At 46.1% G+C, this 15,750-nt stretch overlaps 1 protein-coding gene across 1 annotated transcript in view; it reads right to left on the bottom strand.

Moving 5' to 3' along the window:
- The window catches only part of PRKAR1B (protein kinase cAMP-dependent type I regulatory subunit beta), an 80,899-nt gene that overhangs the window by 51,353 nt on the left and 13,796 nt on the right, over positions 1-15,750 (bottom strand). The window contains exons 3-4 of the mRNA XM_070954953.1: positions 9,271-9,441; positions 6,883-6,974 (exon numbers count right to left, since the gene is read on the bottom strand). Coding sequence (XP_070811054.1) covers positions 6,883-6,974; positions 9,271-9,441 — 263 coding nt within the window. The remainder of the gene's footprint in view (positions 1-6,882; positions 6,975-9,270; positions 9,442-15,750) is intronic.

The raw sequence follows: 15,750 nt of genomic DNA on the forward strand, positions 1-15,750 counted from the left end.
TAAAAAAAAAAAACAACCCACTAACTTGTTCCCAAAAAAACTAGACAAAATGGCAAATCTTTTCGGGAACGGTTGGGTTCAAATCAGCTGCTGGGGGCTTGCAGAGGTTCGGGAGAACTACTCAAAATTTCCGCTACCGGTTCTCCAGAATTGGTCTGAACCTGCTGAAACCCACCTCTGCTTCCATCCTTCTGAGGCCAGTCAAATGAGGACCCAGATTGTTGGGGGAGATATGCTGATTCTGTAAACCTTGAGAGCCTTGATAGTACAGTGGTTTAGTGCACCCTGTTATTAACACAGCTGCCTGCAATTTCTGCTGGTTCGAATCTCTCCAAGGCTCAAGGTTGACTCAGCCTTCCGTCCTTTCTAAGGTAGGTGAAATGAGGACCCAGTTTGTGGGGGCAATAAGATGACTTTGTATAAAATATACAAAAGAATGAAGGCTATTGCTTAACGCATTGTAAGCCGCCCTGAGTCTCCGGAGAAGGGCGGCATATAAATCAAATTAAAAAAAAAAAAAACCGCTTAGAGAGGGCTGTAAAACACTGTGAAGTGGTATATAAGTCCAAATGCTATTGCTATTAGGTATGCTCACCCCCTTGAGTTACTTACAAAACAACAACGGTAAAAGAAACACCTAATCAAGAAAGAAACCAGGAAATAAAATCCGAGACAGGAAAATATTCTCGGGAATAACTCCGATTCGAGCCATATAGGGCTCTCAAAGCGATTACGGCTTTCTGCGACCCGAGTTGAAAATGAACTACGATTCCCAAGAGAACACTTATCTCCTTCCAGAATGGGTTAATCCAAATAAAATCTGTGCAGGTCACGCCAAGGTCCCCACCTCCCATTGTGACCGCAGACTACTTACAGTAAAGGAAGCCTCTCAGAATGTAGTAATGCCGAGAGAAAAATATAGAAAGTGATTAACCCAGCAATAAAAGCCCGACTGTTTGCAAAGCGGAAACAAGATTCTAGAAGTGCATTTTTAAGGAAATGATTCACGGGGATATTTTCAGCTCCTGGGCTTCGTTCAAGTTGACTTTTGCTGCAAGGGACGGTCGGCTGAAACCGAGTTTGGGAGTTAACCAGAGGTGGGTTTCAGCAGGTTCTGACCAGTTCTGAAGAACCGGGTAGCGGAAATTTTGAGTAGTTTGGAGAACCGGAGCCCTACTAAGCAGGTATATACAAAAGTATGAAGGCTATTGCTTAACATATTGTAAGCCGCCCTGAGTCTCCGGAGAAGGGCGGCATATAAATCGAACCAATAAATAAATAAATATTAGTGGTCCGTGAGATTTTAAATTATGAATTTAGTGGTCCTTGAGGTCCGAAAGGGTGGAGACCCCTGCCCTAGGAGATGTTGGAGATTTCAAAATCTGGAACTTTTGCAAAGCAATTGGGTGCCCTGTCTTGACGATGACCCTCTCCTGAAGGCTTTATTATTTCCGAACGAAGCAGACGTTTGTTGCTACAGCCAGGTCTTCGGTTAATTCAACACACTTTCCCTTGTGACCCCCACCTGGGAGAAGTCAGCCCAAATTCCAGGCCAAAATCTAGCTCTTCGGGCCATGAATCTCCTCCTCCTCCTCCTCCTCCTCCTTCTTCTCCTCTCGCACATTCAAGGGAACATGATTTAGGGCCTTCCCATCTGTTTTATCAATGTTCTTGAGCCTCCATCTGGAAGAAGCACATGCAGGCAAGCTTCTAATCTAGCCCGATTCCCTAGGGAGAGACCCCACTAATCTGAACGCCTGATGTGTCTGCAGAACAATAATGCCACGGCTTGCTTCTAAACAACGTGTCAGGGAGGAAGAAGAAGAGTTGCAGATGATCTGGTAGGAAAGGCCACCGCGCCGAATGTTAAAAACAGAACCAGGCCAGCCAAACAGCTGCAGGAATGCAGAGCGAGGAGCACATTTCTCCAGATGTGACTTCCAGCTGCCTTCTTCTTCGTCGTCGCCACCTGCTGTAGATCTGTCCCTCCGACTTCACAGAAGCACCTCCGGCCCGCCTACGTCATTGGGTGATTAGTCTAGCTATGTTTGTTCCGTAACAGATATCTTGGCATCCTGGGTAGCCGAAGGAGGATACAAATATGACTGGAACATCCAAAATGCAACGTCAGGGTCATTCGGAGTGTCCCAAGGGTCCTTGGGCCACCAGATCGTCTCCTGTCGTATAGAATAGAATAGAATAGAATAGAATAGAATAGAATAGAATAGAATAGAATAGAATAGAATAGAATAGAATGGAATGGAATGGAATGGAATGGAATGGAATGGAATGGAATGGAACGGAATGGAATTAGAATAGAACGGAACAGAATTAGAATAGAATAGAATAGAATAGAATAGAATAGAATAGAATAGAATAGAATAGAATAGAATAGAATAGAATAGAATAGAATAGAATAGAATAACAGAGTTGGAAGGGACCTGGAGGTCTTCTAGTCCAACCCCCTGCTTAAGGCAGGAAACCCTACACCACTTCAGACAAATGGTTATCCAACATCTTCTTAAAAACTTCCAGTGTTGGAGCATTCGCAACTTCTGGAGGCAAGTCTTTCCACTGATGAATTGTTTTAACTGTCAGGAAATTTCTCCTTAATTCTAGGTTGCTTCTCTCCTTGATGAGTTTCCACCCGTTGCTTCTTGTCCTGTCCTGAGGGGCTTTGGAGAATAGTTTGACTCCCTCTTCTTTGTGGCAGCACCTGAGATATTGGAAGACTGCTCTTATGTCTCCCCTAGTCCTTCTTTTCATTAAATTAGACATACCCAGTTCCCGCAATCATTCATCATATGTTTTAGCCTCCAGTCCCCTAATCCTCTTGGTTGCTCTTCTCTGCACTCTTTCTGGTTTCTGGTCTAGTTGTTGAGCAGCTCAGCAAGGTGAGAAGTGAGGATGAAACCTCTCCGAAGTAAAACAGGAATTGGAGCCAGTCTAGGCGATCAATGGTACTGGTAGTCCTTGACTTATTATCGCAATTGAGACCCACATTTCCGTGGCTAAGCGAGACATTTGTTCCGTGAGTTTTGCCATGCTGTACGACCTTTCTGGCCACCATTGTGAAGTGGATCACTGCAGTTGTTAAGTTAGTAACTGTTAAGTTACTAAGTTAATCGGGTTCCCCCATTGACTTGGCTTTTCAGAAGGTCGCAAAAGGGGGATTATGTTGACCCCGGGATGCTGCAAGCGTCGTAAATAGGAGTCAGTTGCCAAGCCTCTGAATTTTGGTCACATGACTAGAGGCTGCAGACTGAAGTGGTGGGTAAATGCAAAACTGTGGACACTGATACGATGGAAAGAAGGAGAAGAGAAGAAGGAGAAGGAGAAGAAGGAGAGGAGAAGAAGAGGGAGAAGAAGAGGAGGAGGGGGGAGAAGGAGGAGAAGGAGAAGGGAGAGGGAGGAAGAAGAGGAAGAGGAGGAGGGGGGAGAAGAAGGAGGAGGAGAAGGAGGAGGAATAGAGGGAGAGGAAGAAGGGATAAGAAGAGAGAGGAGAAGGAGAAGAAGAGGATGGGAGAAGGAGAGGGAGAAGGAGAAGAGGAGGAGGAGGAGGAGGAGGAGGAGGAATAGAGGGAGAGGAAGAAGAAGGGAGAAGAAGAGAGGGAGAAGGAGAAGAAGAGGAGGGGTGAGAAGGAGAGGGAGAAGGAGAAGAGGAGGAGGGGGAGAAGGAGGAGGAGAAGGAGGAGGAATAGAGGGAGAGGAAGAAGACGAAGGGAGAAGAAGAGAGGGAGTAGGAGAAGAAGAGAGGAGGGGGAGAAGGAGAGGGAGGAGAAGAGGAGGAGGAGGAGGAGGAGGAGGAGGCGGAGGAGGAGGAGGAGGAGGAGGAGGAGGAGGAGGAGGAGGAGACCACACATTTTCAAGTGTCCGAAGTTGAGAAACATTCTTCTAGAGCTTTCACCTCCCTTCTTCAGCTGTGATTAAACATACCAAATGTTACCTGGAGTTAGCAGCATGAGAAGAAATGCAGGAGGTTGCCTTACTCTAAGTCAGCTCACTAGTCCATCAACTTCCATAATACGGCTGACCACTGATTTGATGCAGTTCTCCAGGATTTGGAGCATAGGAATTTCTCCAGCTCTATTAGAAGTGCCACGTTTTATGCCGATATGCATTGGAGGTGCTAAGAATCCAATCTGGAACCTCGATCTACAACGCTCAATGCGAATTTTCTCCTTCCCTGGGTCATTTCAGCAAAACTAGTTTGTGAGCTACCCAGCTCTGTCTGGACCAACGATATTTCTCCGCCGGGACCTCTTGCAAATGTGTGGACTTCGACTCCCAGAATTCCCCCAGCTGGCTGAGGAATTCTGGGAGTCGGAGTCCACACGTCTGCAAGCTGCCAGAAGATGAAGAAGCGCTGAGGAAGAAGCAAGACGCATGAGAGCTTTGCATACAAATTAATAAAAAAATTAAGTCATCAGCAGTTTTTGTAATGTCTGGCATTCCTTATACTTACCTTTACTACCGGTTCGCATCGTGCCAGCGCGCACTTCGCTCACAACGCACAAGTGCTCTTCTGAACATGCGCAGATTGCCTATGATGACCATCCGGGTCAGTGGGCAGAGCCTCCCATCGGTTTTATTACCGGTTCTTGCGAACCGGTCTGAACCCGGGGGCAACCCCACCACTGGTGTGTGGTCCAAAAAAGGAGAGCCCTTTTCAAACTACATGGATCTCCTGTAGCCAGTTTTTCACCAGGACTGCTGTTTATGGCTGTCTGCAGGGGTGGGGCTTCAAAAATTTTAGCAAGGGGTTTTTCTGCCCGGATGCTGGATGGGTGTGGCCCTGGTGGGCATGGCCTAGTCAGCCTCCTGCACCACAGGCAGGGGGAGGCTGTTTTTGCCCTCCCCAGGCTCTGGAGGCTTTGCTCGAGCTTCCAGGAGGGCGAAAACGGCCTCCCCAGGCCTCTGGAGGCTCTCCCTGAACTTCCGGTAGGCCCATTTTTTCACCCTCCCTGAGCCATCATGTGCACCCTGCACTTACCTGCATCCAAAACGGGCCACGTGGAGACTCCTGGGAGGGGCGGGGCAGGGTGGGTGGGGCCAGCCAGGAGCGGGATTTGGGCAGGGGCAGGTTTCAAAACCCATCGCTGCTGGTTCGCTCGGGGGCGCTCGTGCGTTCACGCGCGCAACTCTTCTGTGCATAGACCCGGGTGGGCAGAGCCTCCTGCCACCACCGCTACTATTCGCCCAATCCGGGGCGAACTGATAGCAACCCACCACTCGATTTGGGGGTTCTCCGAACTGCACAGAATCTTAGTTAGAGGTTCTCCCGAACCCCTGCGAACTCCCAGCAGCCCCACCCCTGGTGGTCTGTATTTTCTGACCTTCACAATGACAGTCTAAAGTTTTAGCAAAGTATTTAGAGTTTTATGACTATGGGTCTCCAAATACATTTTTGCTTGGCTTTTCCTTTTCTTTTTTTTTTTTTTTATAATTCCAACAATACAAGCATGATCTTGAATACAGTGACACCAGCTGGCAAAGAGTGAAATGGTCATTCTCTCGGATGACCAGAAGTCAACCCCCTACTAACGTGGTCGTTAAGCAAATCTGGCTTCCCCGTTGATTTTGCTGATTCAGAAGGACACAAAAGGAGATTTCCCCAGGACACTGCAGCCATCATAAATATCAGTCCGTTGCCAAGCATCCGAAATTTTGATCGTGTGATCCAACGGTTGGGTGAAAAATTGTCGCGAGGCACTTTTTTTCAGTGCCATTGTAACATTAAATGGTCACTAAATGAACTGTTGTTGTAAATCAAGGACGGCCTCTGCAATATTCCCTTCCCTCTCAAGACACAGGCGTCTTTCTAAAACATGACAAATCTGGAATTACTAAACGCTTCAAATATTCTATTACCCGCCCGTCTCTGTTCTGCATCGGGCAGCTGAGACACCCTCTAATGCAACAGATTCCTCCAGCTGTTGTAGCCAATTCAAAGGCCACCTTTGTTTCTGGAAAGCTTAGAAACGGTTACTTTTGGGTAAGGATGAGACTTAACCAGCTGTTTCACACAACGCGGAGCAGTTTGGGTCCCGTTTCCCCCCCCCCCCCCAAAAAATAATGAAGGCAACCAGGTTCTTCCAAAATAAACCCGCTAATGCGAACCAGCAGCTGGATCGACTGGATTAATGTAAAAAACGCATTGCCCTTTTTTAAAAAAACGAATAATAAAGCAGGATTTTTAGAAAGTTTTGGACAAGTGAAAACAACGGAGAGGTGAAGCATAGGATCAAATGTTTGTTAGGGAGACAAAAATACTGTTGGGGGAAGGGTTTTGATGTAATCCGCGTTTTGGCTGAAAGCCGATCTGGATATTCGATACCCATCATCAGTCTTAGAAGGGAGTGGGGTTTGCGGAGAGGAGGGAGGAGGAGGAGGAGGAGGAGGGAGGAGGAGGAGGAGGAGGAGGAGGAGGAGGAGGAGGGAGGAGGAGGAGGAGGAGGAGGGAGGAGGAGGAAGAGAATTGAGGAGTCCTTGGTGCTTTCTGAGCTTGGTTGTTTTCTTGCTTATGTTTCATTACCCAACAAGGCTACATCATCAACCTAGAAGGAGTGAGGTGTCAGCGTTCCAGAAAACCCCCAACGTTTGCAGAGGGGAGGGGGGAGGAAGAGGAGGAGGAGGAGGAGGAGGAAGAGAATTGAGTGGTCCTTGGTGCTTTCTGAGCTTGGTTGTTTTCTTGCTGATGTTTCATTACCCAACAAGGTTACATCATCAGTCCTAGAAGGGAGTGAGGTTTGCAGAGAGGAGGGGGAGGAGGAGGAGGAGGAGGAGGAGGAAGAGGATTGTGAGGTCCTTGGTGCTCTCTGAGCTTGGTTATTTTCTTGCAGATGTTTCATGACCAAACTAACATCCTAGATCCCAACCTACCTTCTCTCATTGTCGTCAAGGTGAGCGAAGAGGACATTCTTTGAGATGGCCTTGGCTAAAGCTGTCATAGTCTTATAGTCCTTTGGAATAACCTGGAATGGAAAAGCAGGGAGGAGCAGAAGCCAAAGTTAGGAGCGAGCAGAACTCCAGAGGATTAATAAGAGATCAGCCCAGACTCCTGTCGTAGTCTTTGTAGGGGGAGCCACGTTAATGTACAACAGCCAGAAATCAGGGCTCTTTTCCGACTAACACATTTGATGAAGAATTTTGTACTTAGACTAATTAAAGAAAAGCAATCACAAAACAACTCCATAATTCCAGACCCGAGTTAAGCTTCCAGAAATGGCTTTGCTATACAACTTTTTGAGAGAATTATGAAATTGCTTCATCTGAAATATTAAACGGTGCCTCGAGCATCAAACATCATCTAGAAAATGCTGAATTAACTGATCCGGATTTCTTCTGGTCTCACCGGAAAAAAAAACACTTAATCTCTCCCCTGGTATAGCCGACAAAGCAAGGAGAGCCTGTGGCTTAGAGGTTAATACATCTACCTAATGTGTGAGCAGCCCAAGTTGTAATCCCAGAAGGATATGGCTAGCTGATGAGAGCTAAATAGCTTGAAATAAATAGATCTATACTAGTCTCCCTTTATTTCTTTGTCAGCAAAATATAAAATTAACACAAAATAGTTTGTCGAGAAAGCAACTGCCTGCGAAGGCTCCTGGATTGGGGCTGAACGGCGAAAGGGAAGCAGTATGGCTCAATCCCATATTTGGATAGACCAGGTTGCCCTGATTAAATATATATATATATATTTAATCTCCCCCCTGGTATAGCCAACAAAGCTAGGAAAGCCCATGGTTTAGAGCAGGAGTCAGCAACCTGCGGCTCTGGAGCCGCATGTGGCTCTTTTATCCCTCTGCTGCAGCTCCCTGTTGCTGTTCAGCTCCTCAATTGATAGGGCTTTCGGTTAGGACAGGTAGAGGAAAAAGGACTCCGCGCTAGGAGCAGACTCTATGGTGGGGGAACCGACTTCCAGTCAACAGAGGAAAAAGGATGCCGTGCTAGGAGGAGACTCTATGGTGGGGGGGGGAACTGGACTTCCAGTCAGCTCCAGAATTGAATGGGGGCTTCCGGTTAGGACCTTTGTGGCTCTTTGAGTGTTTAAGGTTGCCGACCCCCTGTCCTAACTGAATTGAACCAACGGTGCAGGCCAGAAGCAAATCAGAATTAGCTTGTAAGGAGCATCTAATGGGAATTTTTTTGTTTGTTTGTTTTTAAAAGCTGAATAGCAAATAATTCAGCATCTGGCAGAACTTAATATTATTTCTTCAAATGCATCTTAAAGCAGCGTGATGCATTAATTATGGTTCTGAACGTTGGGTGGGTGCCAGGTTTACTTTCACTGAAACGCTGGGACAGAATATAGATGTGATTGGGTATTAAAAAAATCAGGAGTGAACATTGCAGGATCCATCCATAAAATCCTTCTGAACATAATAATGGCTATTTTGGGGACCTGACCAAGCTTTCTTGGGGCAGACGTTCTGGAGAGAATGAATAAATTTATAGAATTTATAAAAACACAAATCGATAAAATCACAGCCCACCACTCAAAAAGGCTAATAGAGGTCCCCCGAGCCATAAGAAAATTCTGCTTTCCTAAATAAGTCTGTCTTTTTTTTTATTTGATTTATATGCCGCCCTTCTCTGGAGACTCAGGGCGGCTTACGATGCGCTAAGCAATAGCCTTCATCCTTTTTGTATATTTATACAAAGTCAGCTTATTGCCCCCACAAACTGGGTCCTCAATTTACCTACCTTAGAAAGGATGGAAGGCTGAGTCAACCTTGAGCCTGGCGAGATTCGAACCTGCAGTAATTGCAGGCAGCTGGTCTTAATAACAGGGTGCTTTAGACCACTGTACTACCAAGGCTCTTGGTAGGTGATGTATGAATGTTTTGGATTTGTGGAAACTACCTTACAGGAAAAGACCCTGTCGTTTTCTTGGCAAGGTTTTTCAGGAGTCATTTGCCATTGCCTCCTTCCTAGGGCAGAGAGAGAAGGACTGGCTCAAGGTCAACCAGATGTCTTCATGCCAAAAGTGGGACTAGGGCTCACCATATCCTCACCATAATTGGCTCAAAATCACCCAGCTGATTTTCCTGGCTAAGACAGAACTAGAATTCACCGTCTCCTGGTGATTGGCCCAAAGTCACCCAGTGGCTTTCACACCTAAGGCAGAACTAGAACTCACGTCTCCTGCTTTCTAGACCAGAACTTTTAACACTACACCCAATTAGCTTTTGATGTCTCCCTGAAACACAATTTGCATGCATCATTTACACTTACAGCAACCGTCCAAGAATAGCAATATAGTATTACCTTCCGGACATAAGACACCGCATCTTCTTCTGTGTAGACCTCAGCACTGACCCCTCCCCTTCGATGTCGGGCTTTGACCACCGGGTTGGGTGGCGGAGGAGAAACTTCATCGTCATGAGAATCTGACTGAGAGCTGGATTTCTGCCAAGCCTGGATCTGTTTGCTTTCTTCCTGTGACGACGAAAAAAAAAAGCCAGAGAGATTTGGTTCTTGTGGCCATGAAGCCATAAAGGTCACGCGGGCAGTCCTTGACTTATGACCCCAGTTGAGAATCAGAATTTCCCACTGCTCTGCAAAGCAACTTCAAAACCTTGTTGTCCCGCCAGGCTGGGCTATCAATGTAAAGATTTTAATTGGTTTTAAATGGGATTTTAAATTTGGGGTTTTATAAATTGGGCCTATTATTTAATAATTTTAATAATTTTTAGATTTTATTATTATTTATTTATTATTTTATTTTTCATATTTGTATACCGCCCTACTCCCGAAGGACTCAGGGCGGTGAACAGCCATAATAAATACAAATACATATAGAAGTTAAAAACTATTAAGAAACAGATTAAGTAATTTAGGCTCAAAGATTAAAAACATCCAAATTTATCTAAAGAGGTTTAAAACCCAATTTAAAAGCCAGTTTAAAAGCCAATTAAAAAGGGAGAGTTAGGCCAGACCAGCTTGTTGGAATAGAAATGTTTTCAGGGCACGGCGGAATATGCGTAAGTCTTGGATGTTTCGTAACTCCGGGGGAAGCCCGTTCCAGATGGTAGGTGCCCCCACAGAAAAGGCTCTCCCCCTGGGAACTTGTCTGTCTTTGTGTTTTTTAATTAGGCTGTACACCGCCCTGAGTCCTTCGGGAGAAGGGCGGTATAGAAATAAAATTAATAAATCAATAAATTAATTAATAAACTGTTGAGTGAGCCGCGCTCGATTTTGTGACCGGTTTTCCCCACGGTTGTTGAATCATCTGATAGTAGAGCAACCGCTGTAAACACATGCCTGTTAACCAGCTCCCAAATTTTGATTTATTTATTTATTTATTTATTGGTTTGATTTATATATGCCGCCCTTCTCCGGAGACTCAGGGCGGCTTACAATGCGTTAAGCAATAGCCTTCATACTTTTGTATATACCTGCTTAGTAGGGCTTTCGCCTCCCCCTCCCCAAGCGGTGTTCTTTTTTATACAAAGTCATCTTATTGCCCCACAATCCGGGTCCTCATTTTACCTATCTCAGAAGGATGGAAGGCTGAGTCAAACCTTGAGCCTGGTGAGATTTGAACTTGCAGTAATTGCAGGCAGCTGGTAGCTAAGTGCTACTTAACAGCACTTTAGTCCGCTGCACCACCAAGGCTCCTTTGATCACATGATCGTGGGAATGCTGCAATCCTAAGTGCAAGGACCAAGTCATAAGTCTCTTTTTTCAATGCCGTCGTAACTCCAAACGGTCGCTAAACGATCAGTCGTAAGTCAAGGACTACCCATACACCGTTCCCCTCCCATCTTCATTTCCGGTTCTTCTGAAACAAAGCTTTAGCCAAGGCAGTCTTGGCATATTGTAGCTGGAACGAATGAGACTATTTAGAAGACCATTTGCATTGGGCAAAAATCCAATAATGGGGCTTTAAAAAAGGTTTAAACAGCCACTGAATTCCTATCTAGTGAAGTCCCTACAGAGAAAGGCCCAGATTGGACCGTCTCCTGAGGGAGTTTCTTTGAATTGCAAACTCCCAAAACATTATATATATATAAATGTGTGTATATATACCCAAGATAATAGACACTGTAGATTATTACTTTTGGAGATTTTTACAGGATCTTCACAGGCGAGCTGTCCCACAAATACCAAAACACTGCAGAAGAATAGATGGGGAGATGTTTGTCCATCCATCCATCCGTCCGTCCGTCTGTCTGTCCCTCTGTCCATCCATCCATCCATTGATCTTTCTATCCCACCACCTGCCATTTGGCTTTTCACATAGTTTTTTGATGGAGAACAAGGAGGTGTTCCACAAATACCAAAACACTGCAGAAGAATAGATGGGGAGATGTTTGTCCATCCATCCGTCCATCCATCCATCCATCCATCCATCCTTCTATCCCACCACCTACCATTTTGTTTTTCACACAGTTTTTTGATGGGGAACAATGAGGTGTCCCACAAATATCAAAACACTGCAGAAGAATAGATGGGAGATGTTTGTCCGTCCATCCATCCATCCATCCATCCAACCATCCATCCATTCATCCTCGCATCTATCCATCCATCCATTCATCCACCCATCCATCCATCCATCTATCCATCCTTCTATCCCACCACCTGCCATTTTGCTTTTCACCCAATTTTTTGATGGAGAACAAGGAGCTGTCCCACAAATACCAAAACACTGCAGAAGAATAGATGGAGAGATGTTTGTCCATCCATCCGTCCGTCCGTCCGTCCGTCTGTCCATCCATCCATCCATTGATCTTTCTATCCCACCACCTGCCATTTGGCTTTTCACATAGTTTTTTGATGGAGAACAAGGAGGTGTCCCACAAATACCAAACACTGTAGAAGAATAGATGGGGAAATGTTGGTCCATCCATTCATCTATCCATCCTTCCATCCCACCACCTACCATTTTGTTTTTCACACAGTTTTTTGATGGGGAACAATGAGGTGTCCCACAAATATCGAAACACTGCAGAAGAATAGATGGGAGATGTTTGTCCGTCCATCCGTCCATCCATCCTCGCATCCATCCATCCATTCAACCATCCACCCACCCACCCATCCATCCATCCATCCATCCATCCATCCATCCATTGATCTTTCTATCCCACCACCTGCCATTTTGCTTTTCACCCAATTTTTTGATGGAGAACAAGGAGCTGTCCCACAAATACCAAAACACTGTAGAAGAATAGATGGGGAGATGTTTGTCCATCCATCCATCCATCCATCCATTGATCCTTCTATCCCACCACCTGCCATTTGGTTTTCACACAGTTTTTTGTTGGGGAACAATGGGGTGTCTCACAAATATCAAAACACCGCAGAAGAATAGATGGGGAGATGTTTGTCCATCCATCCGTCCATCCATCCATTCCCACCACCTGCCATTTTGCTTTTCCCATCGTTTTTGGGAACAGCCAACACGACACAGCACCCAACTAGGCTTCACAATACACTATTGTGCCATGTGCGGTCATGTCAATCCCCTCCCAAGGCTTTGACTGCTCTCATATTACGTTGAGGGAGGAGATAATTTAGGAAATGTGTCTACTAAATAGAAAGCTGCGGAGGTGGAAACAGATCGGGTATCTGTGGCCCGGATAGGAGACATGTGGTTAATGATCACCTTAATCAGCTGGTCATTCAGGAAATGACTTATGGTTTGCTCATCCAAGGTAACGAGAGGAATTAAGAGAAGCACCTTAAGGCTGCTTCTTAATGCAGTGGGACCTTCCCGAAAGTCCCAAGAACCACCCATGTTCAAAGTTCAATGACTGGGCAGCAGAGCGAGCCCCTTCGTTCCTTCCTTCCTTCCTTCCTTCCTTCCTTCCTCCCTCCCTCCCTCCCTCCCTCCCTCCCTCCCCCCCTCCTTCCTTCCTTCCTTCCTTTCTTCCGCTCATTCATCCACCCATCTTCCTTCCTTCCTTCCTTCCTTCCTTCCTTCCTTCCTTCCTTCCTTCCTTCCCCAGGAATGACGTCCCCAAATATCTTGGAATCTCAATTTCTTTTCATTTATTTATTAAATTCTCTCACTGCCCATCTCGCCAGGAATTCTTTATTTGTTAAAAGCAGTTGGCCATTGGTCAGTTTCGGACGAGCAGAGTCGGGGGGGGTGCCCGAATTCGCTTAAGGGCCTCCTGGTTCACTTAAGAACAATCCATTCATTTAACAACAGTGGCATAAAAAAAATTGGGCATGATTCGGTGCCGGTTCAGAGGCCGCAAAGGCATGACGCAGTCCAAGGCCCTGGCGGCTGCACTATCCCAGGTGGCCACCAGGTCCTCAGCCGAGTCATGAGCCAGAGTCTCAGGGATTGGTCCAAGCTCCATCTGGAACCTATCAGGATCCATCAGGCGCCTGGGGCGGAACCACCTGGACGGTTCCGCCTCCCTGCGGCGGGGTGTAGCCGTTAGAAAGTCTAGTCGAAGGACTGAGTGGTGAGACCATGACAAGGGTTCGATGACTATATCCCCTATATCAAGGCCACTCGACCACTGACCAGAGATAAAAATTAAGTCCAGAGTGTGCCCGCCTATGTGACTGGGGCCATGAATTAACTGAGTCAGGTCCATGGCCGTCATGGAAGCTAGTCCTAATTCAGACCGTGCTTTTTCCAAGGGGTGAGGAACCACAACAGACACCCCACAAGAAGCCCTCAAAGATATCTTACAATTGCTATGCAAGATCTTGCCGCGTTTTCCACTACTCACTAAATTCACTGGCACGGGATTATCTTCCAAGAGGTATTCTTTTGGCGAAATTCTCCTAGGTCTTGGTCTGACGCTTAGGAAGAAGAGGACCAAAATAAGTATGCATGAATGACCTTGATTAGCACATCAGACACCCCCCCGCCCACTTCACTTGGCTTCCTATTTTTCCAGTTAATCCCAAACTAGAAGGCTTCCCATTGGACATTCTCCTTTAAATTTTCCTGACAGTTAGAACAATTCATCAGTGGGACAACTTGCTACCAGAAGTTGCAAATGCTCCAACCCTGGAAGTTTTTAAGAAGAAGTTGGATAACCATTTGTCTGAAGTGGTGGAGGGTTTCCTGCCTTAAGCAGGGGGTTGGACTAAAAGACCTCCAAGGTCCCTTCCGACTCTGTTATTCTATTCTATTCCTTTCAAGCTATTCTCCAAAGCACCTGAGGGCAGGACAAGAAGCAATGGGTGGAAACTAATCAAGGAGAGAAGCAACTTAGAACTAAGGAGAAAATTCCTGACCATTAGAACAATTAATCAGTAGAACAACTTGTCTCCAGAAGTTGTGAATGCTCCAACAATGGAAGTTTTTAAGAAGCTGTTGGATAACCATTTTTCTGAAGTGGTGTAGGGTTTCCTGCCTAAGCAGGGGGTTGGACTAGAATTCCCCCCAAAAAATGGTGTTATTAGCTAGTTTTAGAAAATACACTTTTCCCAAAAGGTTTCCCCAATTTTGGCCACTACTGTAACTTGTATGAGGGACGGTTGAGGGACCCAGGTTTGTCTAACTTATCGAAGAGAAGGACTGGGGGGACAGGATAACGGTCTTCCGATACTTGAGGGGCTGTCACAAGGAAGAGGGGGTTGACTTATTCTCCCAAGCACCAGAGGGAAGGACCAGAAATCATGGATGGAAGCCAGTTAAGGAGACACCCAACATAGAAGCAAGGAGAAATCCTCTGAGAGAACAATGAAGAACAACTAGCTTGCCTTCCAGAATTGTAAGTGCTCCATCACTGGGAGTTTTCCAAAATAGACTGGACAATCATTTGACCAGGACTGGTTATAAGTTCTCCTGCCTTGAGCAAGTTGGTTGAAGACTAGAAGACCTCTATCTGAGATCTCTTCCAGCCCCGTGATTCTACCTTCAATGTTCTCCCAACGCCATCATTCTATGATTCTACAATTCTCTTCTGGGAACGACGTCTGAATGGCAATCCAGAAGAAGCCAGAGAAAAAGAGGTGGAACCAAAAGCCATCATAGAACCCTTTCTAACAAGAAAGTCAGCGCAAACCGTCCCCATGGGAAACCCTCAAGGCCTTCCCAAAAACAGAAGTCCAAAACTAGAAGTCTCTCACACGACAGGAGAAAGAAAACTTGGCGAGAAGCACAAATCTCAGCACATCGTTATGACGGAGCCACCAATGACAGAGTCGCGCACTCAGCCACACAACAACTCTCTCTAAGAAGTCCAGGGGTGCGTGCGAGACACCACAGAGCATCAATTCTGAGCAAGCAGCGGGAAAGCCATACCTTTATCATTGCAGTTAAGGATCGCTGACCCACCAGATCGACCATGTTTCCAGAAACAACAGCAGAGCAGAGGGACAGGAAATCTCAGGGCCGCCTGATTTCTCCTCTCAGGGAGGGGCCTTGCCCATCCCAAACTGTGCGAGTGCCAAACGGCAACACACCTCCTCCTCATCTTCATCAAAAAGTCCCCTCTTCTTCCCCACCCCCATCAAGGCAGCTCCGTCATCATCGGAAAGACGGGATAGTTGGGATTCAGCTGGCTTGGGTCCATGATCCAGAAACGCAGGAGGCTTTCACCCAGCTCCCCGAAGCTGAGAAGCCCACATTCCTCGCAAGGAAAAAACAAAATCTATCCATCCTGCATAGAAGGAGGTTTTTCCAGGTGGAAAAATACTGCAGAGTTCGCCTCCAGCTCTCTAATATTTGGATAGAGACGTGTCATAAATACTTTGACCTCAAATACTCAAAATCTTCCCTTATACACAACTGAAGGTGCCTTGTAAAAACTGTCACGGACTCTCCTTATTATT

The sequence above is a fragment of the Pituophis catenifer genome, unplaced genomic scaffold, assembly GCF_029215685.1.
Source record: "Pituophis catenifer annectens isolate HBS135680 unplaced genomic scaffold, rPitCat1.0.hap2 SCAF_16, whole genome shotgun sequence".
Taxonomy (NCBI): domain Eukaryota; kingdom Metazoa; phylum Chordata; class Lepidosauria; order Squamata; family Colubridae; genus Pituophis; species Pituophis catenifer.